Source organism: Rhinolophus hipposideros (genome assembly GCF_964194185.1).
Source record: "Rhinolophus hipposideros genome assembly, chromosome: 2".
In the NCBI taxonomy this organism is placed as follows: Eukaryota; Metazoa; Chordata; class Mammalia; order Chiroptera; family Rhinolophidae; genus Rhinolophus; species Rhinolophus hipposideros.
Genome location: NC_138048.1, coordinates 75,666,730 through 75,682,169, shown reverse-complemented (window position 1 = coordinate 75,682,169; position 15,440 = coordinate 75,666,730). Strand labels below are relative to the sequence as shown.

General features: G+C 35.0%; 1 protein-coding gene across 1 annotated transcript in view; it reads right to left on the bottom strand.

Annotated features, from left to right (window-relative positions):
- WDR49 (WD repeat domain 49) overlaps positions 1-15,440 on the bottom strand; it is a 136,271-nt gene that overhangs the window by 17,408 nt on the left and 103,423 nt on the right. Inside the window, 5 exon segments of the mRNA XM_081072548.1 lie at positions 271-417; positions 2,038-2,147; positions 9,602-9,783; positions 13,522-13,716; positions 14,467-14,654. Coding sequence (XP_080928674.1) covers positions 271-417; positions 2,038-2,147; positions 9,602-9,783; positions 13,522-13,716; positions 14,467-14,654 — 822 coding nt within the window.

Below are 15,440 nucleotides of genomic sequence, written 5' to 3'. Positions count from 1 at the left end.
TGGCAATCCATAATGCCTCTTCATGGCATTCTGACTTCAGAAAAGTGACAAAATAAAATATTATTTTTATGTATTCCAGCATGTTGGCTGTCTTTTCTGAGAAAACAGAGCAGCAGCTAAGCTATATAAATCTTAACAGTCAAACCACACTTCATTTCACTGAAACCTAGAAGGCAAACCTGTTACTTTCATGCATTTCTACTTTCTATTTTTAATTGGTTGAGTTTCATGGGAAGAGATGATGGAAGTATATGATGGCTGAGAACTTACTCTTATAAAGTGACGGAAGCTCTGGAATCTTGGGACACTCCTCCTCTTGCTCTTCCCTAAAATATTTCTCCTGGTCTAGAAGAAAAGATGGTTTATTCACTTCAGGTAGCTCTTCCAGGACTCCGAGGCTTAATGATCTAAATATGCCTTCACAAAGCACATTTTAGAGGACAGAAACAGAGTATATCATTAATTCCTCAGAAGGAGCTAGCACATTTCCAAGTTAACTTTTTTAAATTTAACCTTCCTGCTACTCAGCTGGTACAGCTGCAGTCATCAGCAAACCCTATAAACACAGCTGTTCATGATAAATCCACAGTTCTTTTATTCAAAGGGACCAAATGAAACTCAAGGCTCCCCATTCATTTATTTATTTTTTTTTAATTTTGTATTCTTTTGCTATTTTCCTTTGAAAATGAGTATTCTGCAGTTTGGGGAAAGCTCTAGTTTCTCTTTTATCTACAAGAAAATTGTATCTTTTGTGATATGAAATCTACTTTTTTAAGCATTTAATTTAAGAAAATATCTAAATGTTTGAATTTGCAGGTACTTTTTCATTGTGCTAAAATGTAAACCAGAGCTGTGTTGTTGTATTTATGATGCATACAATGAGATGATAGGAAAGAAAGCTCTTTTAATCATGCCCTTCAAAGCAAAGTCTTGGACAAAGTGAAAACGTTTGGATAACGGAATGGAAGTGTACAAATGCTAAATTCAAGATGTGATTTCATGTTTGTTTGACTGTTACCTCTGCCAAGGGTAAGAACTGTGATTTTGCCATAGTGCTGGCTCAGTAAAGGAGAAGGTAATGAGCTCCTGCTATGGGGCAAGTCGCAGGCTACTTATGGTTCTCAAACTTTACCCCACTTAAGAATCACCCAGAGGGCTTGTTAAAACATAAACTATTATGTGCCACGCCATTTCTTATTAGTAGAGTGGGGATGGGACCCAAAAATTTACATTTCTGAGATCCAGGTCATGTTGATGCTGCTAGGACAGTGAACACAGTTTGAGAAACAAGTTTTTTGTCAAAGCAAAGGAGAAAAACTTCATGACTTATAAAGTGTCATTGGGCCCTTCCGATGGATGAGGAAATAGAGGAGGGGCCCCACATGCTTTAATAACTTGCTGAATTTACACAGCTAGTAAACAGCCGACCTTGGACTTATGTTCAACTATGTTTCACTCCAAAGGTCATGTTCCAAGGTATTATAACAACAATAACAAAATAATATTAATAACAGTAATAATACTACTAATAAAGATATATGTAAAGCACTTAGAACAATGCCTGGCATATTATAGAACCTGAGGTTCTATAATATGTCTTACAATCCTGACAAAATCCTATGAAGTACATCAGTTTATAAATGTGCATTGAATATTAACAAATAATGATGTACCTTTTGATAGCAAAATTTTAACAAAAATTCTAAAATTAATTTACCTGCTTTATGAAAGGGCAGCTTCCCCTTGGACGTAAATTGAAAAAATATTTGTAATAAGAGCCTTGGGAATGTTGCTCACTCCACCTTGTATGTATATTCTGGCTTTGACCTTATACTTCTGCCACTTGTATACTGTGCGTCCTTGGACAAGTTACTTAATGTCTCTGAGCCTTACTTTTCTCCTTTGTTAAGTAAAGATGACAGGACCTTACCTTCGAGTTCATCAAGGAATACCAACATTCCTGACACTCATTGGTCTCATTCATATCAATCTACGAAATAATAATACTATGAAAATATATCAACAATGATTACTTACTGGATGATTTTTGTATAACTTCATCATTATAAAGGTTATGTGATTTTTTCTTACGGATATTTTTTTCCTTATATTTTATACCTAGATTTATGACTTCTGATGATCTGGCTCTAGAAGAAAATAATACATGGTGAAATAAAATATTAACCACAAAGTATGAACAAAGACTTTCCGGCTATAAATATCTATCTTACTTTGACAAAGAAAAACATCTCTAGCCCATGAACCTAAGTGTGGACATTTGTTTATACCAATCAAGCCCAATCTTTGAAAAAACTGCCTTCTAGCCAGGTGAAGATATACATAAATAGGAGCTAGAGAGGCCAAGTGACTAACTAGTTAAAGCAAAGATTCTGTCTTCATATCAACTGGTAAGTCAGGGAAAATGCTATGCAGAAGAAATTTTCATAGCAACACACACTATGCTTGTCCTGTGTGCAACTTATATGGTTCTATATAATATAGTTCATTACACAGTAATACCTAGGTTTACGAATGTTTCCGTTGATGAAAATTTCAGTTTACGAACGCTGTAAACCCAGAAGTAAATGCTTCGGTTTTTGAACATGCCTCGGAAGTTGAACAGGTCACGCGGATTCCCCTGAGTGCAAGATCGAGGCCTAGCTGTCAGCTGTTTTTGAATGTTTCAGAACTTGACCAGTCTTCCAGAATGGATTACATTGGAAAACGGAGGTACCACTGTATAGTTCTATATAATATATAGTTCTATATATTATAGTTACATATAATATATAGAGCTATATAATTATATAGTTCTATCTAATATAATATAGTTGATTATGTAGTTCTATACAATTCCAGGCAGAAAACAGGAAATGGTTTCAATATGTTTAATACTCACTGTCATAGACTTCAACCTTAATAGCTACAAGTTGTGCTGCCAAAAATCTGACTCCTTAGCTTCCCAGACTTTTCTTGTTTTCCTGACCTTGAAAGTTTTGAAGAATACTTGTCAGATTTTTTTGTAGAAGATCCCTCAAATTGGGGTTATTTGATATTTTTCTTATGATTAGAGGGGGATAATTGTTGTTGAGAGGAAGACAATAAAAATGAAGGCTAGTCTCATCACATCTTTTCAAAGGTACACGTTGTCAACTTGACTTATCTATCACTGCTGATGTTCACCTTATCACCCGACCAAGGTTGTGTTTGCCAAGTTTCTGTACCATAGAGTTACTTTTCCTTTCTTTCTGTACACTGCTCTCTGGAAGAAAGTTTCCAAGTACAGCCCACACTTAAGGTGGGGGATGAGGAGGGTAGCTCTACTGTTATGATTGGGCGAAATATCTACAGAAATTATTTGGAATTATAGATTTTTTTAAAGGAAACCTTTGACATCCAAAAGACTGAGGGCTGGAGGCAGTTTTCCCGAAATCACATTGGGATGGACTCCCTTGCAACATGCCATCTCCTATGAAAAAGAATATGTTATTTAGCCACTGCCTGGGCTTTGAAGACAAGAATGACAGTATCATTAGAGAGTCATTTTATAATGGTAAAAGAGTCTGTAACAAGAAGAAGTTGGTGGTGGATGTAGGAAGGGTACAGTATGGTGAAGATAGGCCTTGTGGTTATTAGGTTAAGAATTTCTTTTTTCCCAGAAAAGTATTGTTAAAATAAACTGAGGTACAAAAGGTTGAGAGAGGCTTAGAAGTAGTGAAGTCTATCTTTGACTATTTAACACAAGACCTTGACTTTTCCCCAAACACCTTGAACTCCTTCTTGCTTTTACACCACTACTTTCTGGCTCTGTCATCCAGTAGTATTTAAATAAAACATTACTATGTATATAACAAAAAACTTTGCCTAGCTCCACTAAAGAGTTTAATCCACAAAGGGAGATATGGGCAGAAGGTAGGAGGGAATCTCCTGGGTATCACAACAAATTGTACTACTTAGGTGACTGCCTAGGAAATACAGCTATATTGATAAAGCTGCAAGACCAAAGACAGCTCTTTAAATAATTAGACTGTAAATTTAACTACATATTCAAAGGCCAACCTATTACTTCCTTTCCATAGATATCTGATATTTGGGGGAGTGGTTACTATGAAAATGTATAGGGAACTAGAAAGAGGTTAATATTCCTAAAATCCCAATATTTCTAATGGATGAAGATAAAGAAATAGAAGAATGAAATAAAGGGCTTAGATAAAGTTTAAAACATTTGCAAACATGTCTTACATGATGATGTAGGAAAGAGGGTCTGGTAACTATGGGCTCCAGTAACCTGCCCATCGATCATATGAGAAGGAAAGGCTCTACCTGACTGACCTCCCATCTCTCTGTTCTGGGTGTAGAAGGAAAGACTGATGTGTGACCACGAGGCTCAAGGAAAGTGAAAGTGCCTAGAGTAGTGGCTTACACATAGCAGGTACTTGACAAAATATTTGATCACTTGACTCAGAAACCAATAACTTTTCAATATTGTCACATGATGCTTGTTGGACACGGCGTATAGAGTAGTGGCAAAGTGTACTGATTCTGGAGCCAGAATGCCTGATTTGGGATGGATCCCTGGTCCACCTCTTGCTGGTTGGTTGACATTGGGCAAATCACTTAACTTCTTTGTGCTTTTTTTCCTAGTTGTGAAATAGGGATCACAACTGTAGCTATCCCTGAGGATGACGGTGACAATTAAATGAGTGAAACACATAAAGACCTTAGGACAGTGCCTGGAATATGGTAAGAGCTCAATGAGTGCTAGCTGCTATTAATATTACTTTAAGCAATAAGGCATTTTTTTCCACTAAAAGCCGAGAGTTTCAACATCCCCGATAGCCAGTTCTAATACTCCTGGCAACTATCAGATGATAAGACAAAAAGTAAGGAGATGTGGCATTTACAAAAATAATAATTGGCTGTACTAGTGTTTTTTAAGACTTAAATTTCAAAAATTGAGTAGACTTTAATTTGCTTTCATTTGTCATACATAGGTATAGAATAGTTATTGCCACAGATTGTTGGCAGAAGTAGTCTGTTAATTCTCCAAGTGTTTTATGTCAGATAATGCCTGAATTTAAAATGAGATTTTAATGTTTTGTATATTTTTTCTTATAGTTGTCCATAAATTTTCCAATTTAATTTCTCACATGAGATCTACTGGCAGAATAATTAGGTCTCAATAAGCATGTAAATAATATTAAATATAAGTTTCCTCATAACAATAATATAGAACTGAAAACACCATAATTATTTCACATGTCTAAAAAACATTGATTTTTAAGTGTGACTTCCACCTTATATAAATTTACTAAGAAATTAATGGAAATTTTTGTTTCACTTTCTATCTGATTTTTTTTTAATCCTGGTTTCTAATAATTAACCCTTTCTCCATAAGAAATATTTTAAATAGTAACCAAAAAATAAATTTATCAGATAATAGCATCTCAAGAAAACTTGTTCTTTGTCACCCTAGAATAAGAATGAAGATCAATAAAAGAGACTCCTACAAATGGATAAATTGGACTTAACATTAGAGCCATTCTATGGTAAAGAATGGTTCCCTAATAAAGATGGCTATCTGGTAAGAAAGTGAGCACGTCCCATAGCAATTATTCAAGAGACTGGGATGTACTTCTCTTAAAGATGCTATAGGGGTTAGTTTAGTAGACTTCCAATATCCCTTTCAAATTCATCATTTAACTATTAAAGGTTAATAAACATCTGAAAAAACATTCACTCTCCCAAATAATAAAAAATGCAATTTAAAACAATAATGGACTATCATGACAACAGTTTTTATCATGACAATAGCCGGTGTTGGTTCAAAGGCAGCCATTTTCATATACACTGGAGGGAGTCCCCACACATCAGGACAGCAATTTAGCAAGATGACCTAAAGACCTTTAAACCTTCAAAGAATTTATTGAATTCAGGTGCACATGAAGTTATTTAAAGAAATGTTTTCCCAGTTAAAATTTGTAACAGTCTAAATGCTTAAAAACCAAAGAATGGTTAAAAAGCTACACGATGAATTTCTTAGGGAGTCATTATGAATGTTGACGTCTGTGGACACTCATGTTAATAGTACAAAAATGAACGTGTTGTGTATTTCTGAGTGATAAATAGGTTATAAATAATGTACACTAAGTCCTCATTTTAATAAACTCTCCATTTATTTATTTGCATAAGTATGCCCAGAACAAGCCACGGGAGTAAAATTCTTAAGTGTTAGCAATGTTTTTGCTACAGGTAATTTCTTTTCATCTTTTTCTTCTTGTTTATTTGTATTTCCAAATTTCCCCCTAGTGAACATGCATGATTTTTGTGATAAAGAACTATTCTAAGGTTATATTTTCTAAATGATTTATTTTACCTATATTTTTAGAATAATTTTTATTAGAATAATTTTGTGTGAGTCCAGAAATGAAATGTTGCCATACATTAAGAAAAAAAAAATGCATGTCCACTGTAGTTTTTGCTGCCTATTTTTTCCTTTCATTTATTTATTCTTTTTTTTCTCTAATGGTAATATCATTTTTGCAGAACCTAAGAAAGGGAAAAATCTATTTCTCTGTATCAATTTTCACTCAGCATTAGGACTTCCTTATTCTGTTAAACTTTATATTAATCTTCATCTCCTCAGGGTTTAAATTGAAGTTGACATTTTACCAGCTATCTACTTCTCAGCCATAATATTATAAAATACCTTAAGCCAGAAGATGATATACACCAAGATTTTTACCCTGGAGAAAGAATCTTAGGATTTAAGATGAGAAGATAGTTTTAAATTATTTAATATTTTTCCCACGTTTTTCCTCCTTCTCTCTCTTTTTTTTTAATGGCTTTTTCCTTTTGCTTCTCCACCTTTCTTACTGTTCCCCTCACTCATTTAAACATACCCCCACCTGTATTAACACATACTAAATGTACTTTTCCATCTTTTGTCTAACATTTTTCTCATATTTTTCCATACGGACATGACCTGGCATGATTCTCTCCTTGATTTATTAATCTGATTAAGAAAAGGGCACATTCTTAAGAATAATATTTCCTTAAGGAGAAACTGATCTGTAATCTCTTCAGTATTAAATGGAGGCCATGAAGAACATTTTACAGCTGACAATGGACATTGCACTTGTGTGTTTCCCACATAGAATTGCTGGTCATGTTCCTGGGAAAAGTGAGGGGTATACCAGACACATCAATTCTGAGGATATGTTGTTAACATTTTTCCTTCAATTAGTTCAATAATTCCTAAATGACATTATTCTGTTCTCTCATTGTTAAAGTCTTATAATTATTTCAGTCCAGTCATCTGAATTAAATAAAGGTAGAAATTGTAAAGATCACAGGTTGTTCTGATGTATTGTCATTTGACAAGATACAGTTCAATACAGATATCTTTCATCTTGGCACTGGAAATTCCCCTCTAGGCCTACAGAAACCTATAAACAAGGTAAGAAGATGACTCTACTGGTCACCTATTTAATCTGGCAGAATACAAAGCTCTACTTTTAAGAGAAATCTGTTAATTTAAAAACCAATATATCACACTAATTTTCATAACAAAAAAATGTCATGGTATAATAGGAAATGTAATAAGATGAGATAGAAACCAGGAAAGAAGTAACAGTTCAAATTGCCAATTTTTAAATCTAAGCAAAGTCTGATTTAAAAAAATAACTGAGTTTGTCATAAGGAGGGGGACATTTGCATGCTGGCTGAAATACTCCTAAACAGGAATCTGTAACACTTGCCTTCACTTTTCTAGAAGTGTGACAGGAAGAGAAACAATGATTTACCTATGTTATCTGGGAGTAACTTGATTTCCTGATCTATAAAAGTTAAGTTGGGTAGCTGGGTGGGGCATTTTATCGTATCAGAAATCTTTCCATTTCCAGCATTCTATTATTGTACAGGATTGGTCATGCTATGTTTCTAAATTGAAAAGATCATTCTGCCTGAAAGTAAAATGCCACTTGACATTTCAGCAAGCCATTATTCAAGGAAATGGGAGAACAAATACCAAAGTGTAACAGGATGTTTAAAGGGGACTTTTTTTCCCTTCTATCTCCCTGTCAGCAGAGGTCCAAAAGGTCTGAAAGCATAATAATTAATTAAGAGGAAAAAGCATTCCCATATTCCAAAGTGAGGTAGCTCCAAAACCAACCTGGTGACACCCAGGCCAACTACCATTCTAGGATATAAACAGACCAAAGATGTGATAACGTAAGAGAAGAGAGGACAGAGTTATTGGTGTGTGTTCAGTCCCACTACCATGAGAGAGGAGGGAAGCTTCCCCTTCAGTTCTAGGCTCCATTCACATAGATCAATCAAACGGTTTAATGTATACTGCCTGGAGAAATCATTAGCGGGAAAGAATAGGCCAGTGAATACCTAAAAATGGCTGCAGGCAAAAGCTGCCGCTGGAGCTACCCAAGTAAACAAGAGGAGAGGAGCAACCAGTGAGTAGTTGGTGTGGCAAGGATGAGTGAGTTTCCTATTGGCCAAACAGAAGTTAACCCAAGAGGAATTATGCAAGAGGGGACACATGCCAGTATGAGGGGACTGTAACAGAAAAACACTGTGATGGGTATTTCCGAAGGCAACCCTAGCTGGTGGGATTGAGCCACAGGAGATTGACCAAGAGTACATTAATTTGGAAATGTTCAATGCAGAGGTCCCTGAGTGGGGTCATAAGAGAACCGTTACCTGTACCCTCTTAATGTAAACTATGGACTGTATAATAAGTAATAATAATGAAATATCAATACTGGTTCATCCATTGTAATAAATGTACCACACTAATGCAAGACACTGGGTGGGGTGGGGTGAGGTATGTAAGAACTCTGTACTTTCTGTGCAATTTTTCTATAAATGTAAAAAAGGTTAATATATGCACATGGTACAAAAAATTGCATCTGAATCAAAGAAAATACAATGAATAAAATCATTCTCAAAAAAAATAACGGTTCCTTAGTATGAAAGGCAAAATTGAAAGCATGGAGTGAGCAAGAGTATAGGAAATAACTAAAGTTGCCTGACAGTAGAGAGAAAAAGCAATGTAAGAATGGGATCTGGCAGAGTGGTGCAAAGAGAAGAAATGGTTTAACAACATGAAGGAAAGGCTAGAAGCCTTAAAAGAAGAGTCACATCTACTATTCAAAGTTAATCTATTTCAACTTCTGTCATCTAACCTTCTGTACTCCTTACCAAAACCAGGAGTAAAATCTGACATTCTTTCTGAGGTAGATACCACACACATGCACACACACATACATATATGCATACACACATATATTGTTTTTGAGGAAAGGTTCTAATTTCCACAATAAGGTTGGTGATGGATCAGAAACCAAGGACTGGAAGACACTGACTAGAAATCAAGAATTTAATGGAGGCAAGAAATAAGAACCAGATATAACCCTGAGAACATAAATTCTCTCCCTGCCATACACAAACCTACCAAGCCCCAATTTTTCAGAGAAATCTTGAGGTAGTCATTGGAAATTTCAGAGAGCACAGAAGGAAATTTGGGCCAATCTTACCTAGGTCTTATTCAGACTCCAGTTGCTATCTGGGTAACACTTAAACTTACTTGTATGTTGCTTCATCTTTATTTTTCTTATCAAATAGAGAATGTTCTGTTGGTTCTAAAAATGATTCCTCCTTAGTAAGTAAAGGAATGCCCCTTATGTTTTCTTCTTGAATCTCGTTTTCCATTAAATTAATATCCTTTTTAGGAAGGGAAAAACAGTTTTCAATTTGCCAATGCTTTGCCTGTAAAAGCAAAGAGATTTATTTTATTTTTATGAAATTTATTTTCCTTAAACATTTACACTATACTACACTACTAATTAAAGTCCTGGAAACAGACAAAAAATAAAGAATAAAACATGATTTCTGTTCTCAATGAACTTACAGTCTTATAAGGGAGATAAGACATATACATGTAACTTTAATAAAGGTAGAAGTGATAAATGTCATAAGAAACAAATAAAAATTCTCTGTAAAGATAACAATGAACGACAAAAAAATGACTTTCCTACTTTAATATACTGAATAACAAAATGTATATTTAGTAAAAGAAAAGCAAATTTTTTGTTGAAGAATTACCAGAGTTGATTTTTCATACAACTACTTTATTTGCATCGTGTTTCCTAAAACTATCTCAAAAGCCTGTCCAATTATTTAGCAATTCTTTCCAGAATACATTATATAATAGTTTTCACAGTTATTAGCTATAGTTCTTAATATGTATCCATCTTGCAAAAGTTCCCAGTGACAATCTATTTTATTATTTAAAATGCAGAACTGATTTCCTTGTTATATCAATTCACACAGAGGGTGCCAAAAAAACGTATACATATTTTAAAAAAGGAAAAAAACTGTATTAAAATTGTAATACTCAATAGATACCAATAACAAAAGATGAATACAAGTCACGTGTATGCATTTTTTGGCACCCCTAGTATTGAATACAAAGGAATGTACCAGAGAACACAGCCTGTGTGATATGAGGGTAACATTAGGTATCCCCAGGATATCTGACTGACCTACAAACTGATAACCTTGTCAAACAATTTTACAGAGTAAACTGGACCAGGAAGATGATGTCAGTGAATGAATCTAGGCCCATATAAGATGATGAATAGCAAATGAAATTCAGCCTCAGTGTCATAGGCAATAGGGAAAGGCAGGGACAGCACTGAATTAGATAGACAGAACCCATTTTACAGTTAATCTCAGGGAATGACATATGTTCTTTTTCAAGAGAAGCAAGAAATCTGGATCTTATATGAAATCTTCCAATGTTTAAATATGGGCAACCCAATCAAATGTTAAACACTGTGTAAACAGGCACAATCTAGTCACTGGCCCCCAGATGAGAAGGTGAGGTGCCAATACACAAATTCTACACAATCCAACCATGGTGAGTGCTCAAAGAGGCATACCGAGAAAGTGCACACATCATCTAATTTCTTTTTATACCACGATCATCTGACAGTTTTCTGGGATAAATGTATCTCTATGGTAAATCATCCCCACTCTAATTTCTCCAACTATAGAAATAGACATATCACACCACTTACTTTTAAAAATCTAACTTGAAAAGCAACCTCAGAGCAATAACTATGTTGCAAAAGTGATTCATAGTTATTAAAAAAAAGCTTCTTCCATTAAATATATATAATCACATTGCATTAAATTTTAAATACTTTAATCGGCTCTATGTAATTGAAAAATTAAGTCTTAATGTAGGAAATTAAAATATATTAATGTTTAATATTTTCCACCTGTTTTTATAACTGCTAGACCAGAATTAATTCAACTAAAAGATAAATGCCTCAGTCAAATGTAGGGCAAAAGTCACTAGAATTTACAAATCATGTTTGTTCAGTAAAGTTATTCTGAGTCCAGTTATATTTACTAATTGGCTCTCTTTTTCTTCTTATCTATGTATTTCCCTCTGCCTCTCATATCTTGCTGTAAAAGAGTGTCTCTTCTTACACACTATGAGAAGGACATTCACTTGCTATTTTCCAGTATCTGCTAATTTGTCTCTTCCTATATCTTCTTTCCTTCCTTCCCTATTCCTTCTTCCTCTCCCCTGTACCCCTTGGAACTAGAAACACCCATATTCAAGACAGCTTGATAAAAAATGTCCTTAAAAAAACTTTAAAAGCTCAAGCTGAAAGGAGTAGAAAACACAGCTGTCCCAGCTTTGCCCAACTTTACTTTCTAAAACTACACCAGCTCTGGTGGCTCTTTTCCAGCAGGAGGAAAAAAAAAAACAAAACAGCAATTATTTCTTGCAGGCTTTGGGAACAGAAGTTCTTCAAAATACAAAGGATTTTATAAACCAACTAAGAAAAAATATCAAAGGTATAACAATGAACAGTTTTACTGCCACATATTTCTTAATTAAAATAAAATTTAGATGCAGGTTGTGTTTAGCGAACACAGTTTTTATGACACCCACCCCTAGAACAGTCTTAATTTTGCTTCCACGCCATCTATGGGATTCCTTATACTCCAGCTGTCACCTGCTTGATGATGCTTTGTTCACTGGTCATTCCTACCTCCATCTCATCTCAGAGCCCATGAGGCCTGGTCCTTTAGCAATGTTGGGATTGCATTAACTTTGCCACTATCCCAAACAGATTTCCAACTCTTTTCATGCTCAGAATACCAGTGTGCCCTGCTCTGTCTCACTCACTACACATCTACCCACACACCCATTGAGTTCCCACTCAGATGCTGTTTTTCCTAAGAAAAGTCTAGCACTTGACTCACAGAGCAGAAGAGACTGCACAGCTTGAGTGTTACTTTGAGACTCCCACACTAGCCGGCCAAATGTGGGCCCCCTCCCCAGATTATTTTCTGATTTACCATCACTCTCCATGTCCTAAAGGGTTGTATAGAATTCTTTCAGCACAGGCTGACATCATCAAACTGACTTCACAAATAGAGCAACAACAGACTGTCTTCCAACATGAAGAGAACTGCCGTATACATACAGCATGAGAGTGACACCTGAGGTTGCTGGACGGAACCAAATCAACCAGCCAAACAGAAATTGAGGTTTCAGCGTAACCTCACAACACGTTTGACCAGTACTGGTTGAATCAGATCAAACCCATAGTTTGTTCCCAAAGCACAAAGGGAACAAGAGCAGAGTTCCCATGAAAACAAACAGAGAAAAAGAGTAGAAATGTGAATCAATGAATAGTTCCTTTCTTCCATACCCCCACTTCCTTTGTTTCTCCCCAAAGGCAGGTATAAATCAGAGCTTAGTTTCATAGGAGGAGGGAGTTTTTAAAGCATGAGGTCTGAAATCAGCCAGCTTCAGTTCAAAGCAAAACTCTACTACGTATTAGCTTTTGTGAGCTCAGGCAATTTATTCAAACTCTTTCTGCCTGTTCCCTCATTTGTAAAATAGGAATAATGAGAGTCCCTCCATTATGGGTGGGCAATTGTGAAGATTACATGAAATAATTCAAGTAGAGACCTTAGAATAGTGCCCCAAGCATACTGGAAAAATTCAGCAAATGTTAGCTATTATTATCTTCACAGGAGTAAACCATACTATGAACAGAAAGGTTTGTTTGTTCTAAAACTGTCTATTTGATTATTACCTTGACTATTCCTTGACAGTCATAGTGATCTTTCTGTTTAATAATGGTATAACATGGTAATTTTATCCACATTGTATTTTCACTAAATTTTGAAATCGAAGGAGTTCACTTGAAGGTAAATTTTTTCTCAGAAAACCTGGACTATATTGAGTGGCACAGAATTATCACGTTTCCCTGTCCCTGGTATCCCCCACATGATGGAATGCCACGGTGGGTGGTAAACAGGACAAGAGATGCTTGGAGCTACAGCTCCAGAAATGGAAGTCAGTTCTTTCATGACTAACGAACATCAACAGCCATGAGATTCAAATGGAAATTAGCCCAAGTTCATACTAAAAGTTAAGTAAATTCTAGAATAATAAAGAAGTAATATGTCTACCTGACCGAAGATCCAGACGGGAGCACCGCAAACATCAGTCACACAAACAATGCAGTCTGCAGAGGAGATAATCAGTTCATGGCCACCGAGCTCACACATCTCTAAGGAACTTATCTGGTCTTCATGAGGTTGGAATGATCTTATCAGAGTTGGGGCCTGTGTGATTTTGCTCTCATTGGAATTAAGACAGTACTCCTGAATGAAAAAAAAAAATGCCAAAATGCTACAAAGACCCATATTAAATTATTGTAATAACATAGCATTTTTAAAAAAAAAGTTTGATATGGAAATAAAAAAAGATACATTTTGGAACAATAATCTGTGATCCAAATGCAAAATAATAGTTCATGATAACAGAGGTTAGAAAAATGGTATTAATGTTCAAAAAAGTTTCTAACTGACTTGACTAACTTGAGACATGGAAAAAAAGGAAGGAGGGGGGTAGGAAGGATGGGAAGAAAAAATAGTAAAGTCAGTTATTTGATAGAGATTAACTTTATTATGTATAGGTAGTCACATATTATACAGTTTTATAATAGAAAATTGAGGCCATTGGTGACACAAATATCCCAAACTAACTCAGAATGGCAATATTGTTAGATGAAGGACCGTAATTCATTTAAATTATGTACATAGTCTTATTTCAAATAAGGTATATTCTAATTATTTATGCTCAAACAATGCTGCAGTACCTACTGACAATATTGCATTCCTAAATTGGGTGACTGACTTGACTATATTAACACATTTTTAATATAAAAAAAATCTGGTTTTCTCTGCAAATTATTTAAAGGAAGTCTGCTCAATACAGTAAATGTTTCCCTTGAAATACTCAAACTGAACATTTCTTTTATCTGACAAACAGACAACACAGGATTCATAGTTATCTGCTACAAAAGGCAATCAAAAAATAATAAAGATGATGTGAGAATGTTTTCAATTCACCTCTATATTCCAGATTTTCAACCATCCATCAAGATCTCCTGTGGCGAGGTATCGATTCAATTTATCAGTCGACATAATAATAGATCCAACTCCACTGTGAGCCAAAAATTCAGCCAGAAGTTGCTTCTTAAATGTATCCCAGAATCTGACATATCCAGATCCTCCACATGACACCAAATTAGCACCTCCTAATGAGTAAAGGAACCTAATTAGGAAACTGACAATGATTACCAGAGCCAACTTCACTGTCCTGCCCTGTGGAGAGCACATGCATGTTGGAGAGGTGGGTAGCCCTCACATTAATTGTCAGCACTTTCTCTCAAATATAAAATAACAACCCATGACAACCTCACTGGTTTATGTTGAGCACTAAAAGAGATAGGGTATGCAAGATATTCTATTACATTTAGTTCCCTTTCCTTCATTCTTTTGATATTATTTGGGTTTTTAACAGTTAGAATTAATGTGTTCCTTCAAATAAACTAAAATATTAGTTGCAATTTTATGATAATACTCCGATACCCATTTTTCTTAATAACCCATTGGACACGTATATCAAAGAAGTAAACTCCCCAGGCATAGATGTGGATGTGTATATATATATATAGTTAAAGCAGCATAATTACTTATTTCTCTACATAGTGGCATGCTTAAAATTTTATCATTGAGCTTATATTTACATTTTTCATCAAGAGTTTGTTATAAGCTCTTATGGGACAGTTTTTTGGTTCATAGGCCTAGAACTAACCTTTTCATTTTCCAATTTTATATGCTCCGTAGAAGCATTTTACCTAAATTATTCTTCTGTGGCAAAGTTCCTATTCTTATTTGATAAATCTGTAGATGACTTCCAATTTGCTTCACAAATGTACTGCTGATTAACAATCATATCTGTTTAAAATAGAAATGATAGCATATAGCTGCTTCAGTGGAAACAATTTGGGAATACTGATAACATTAAGAAGAATTAGTCT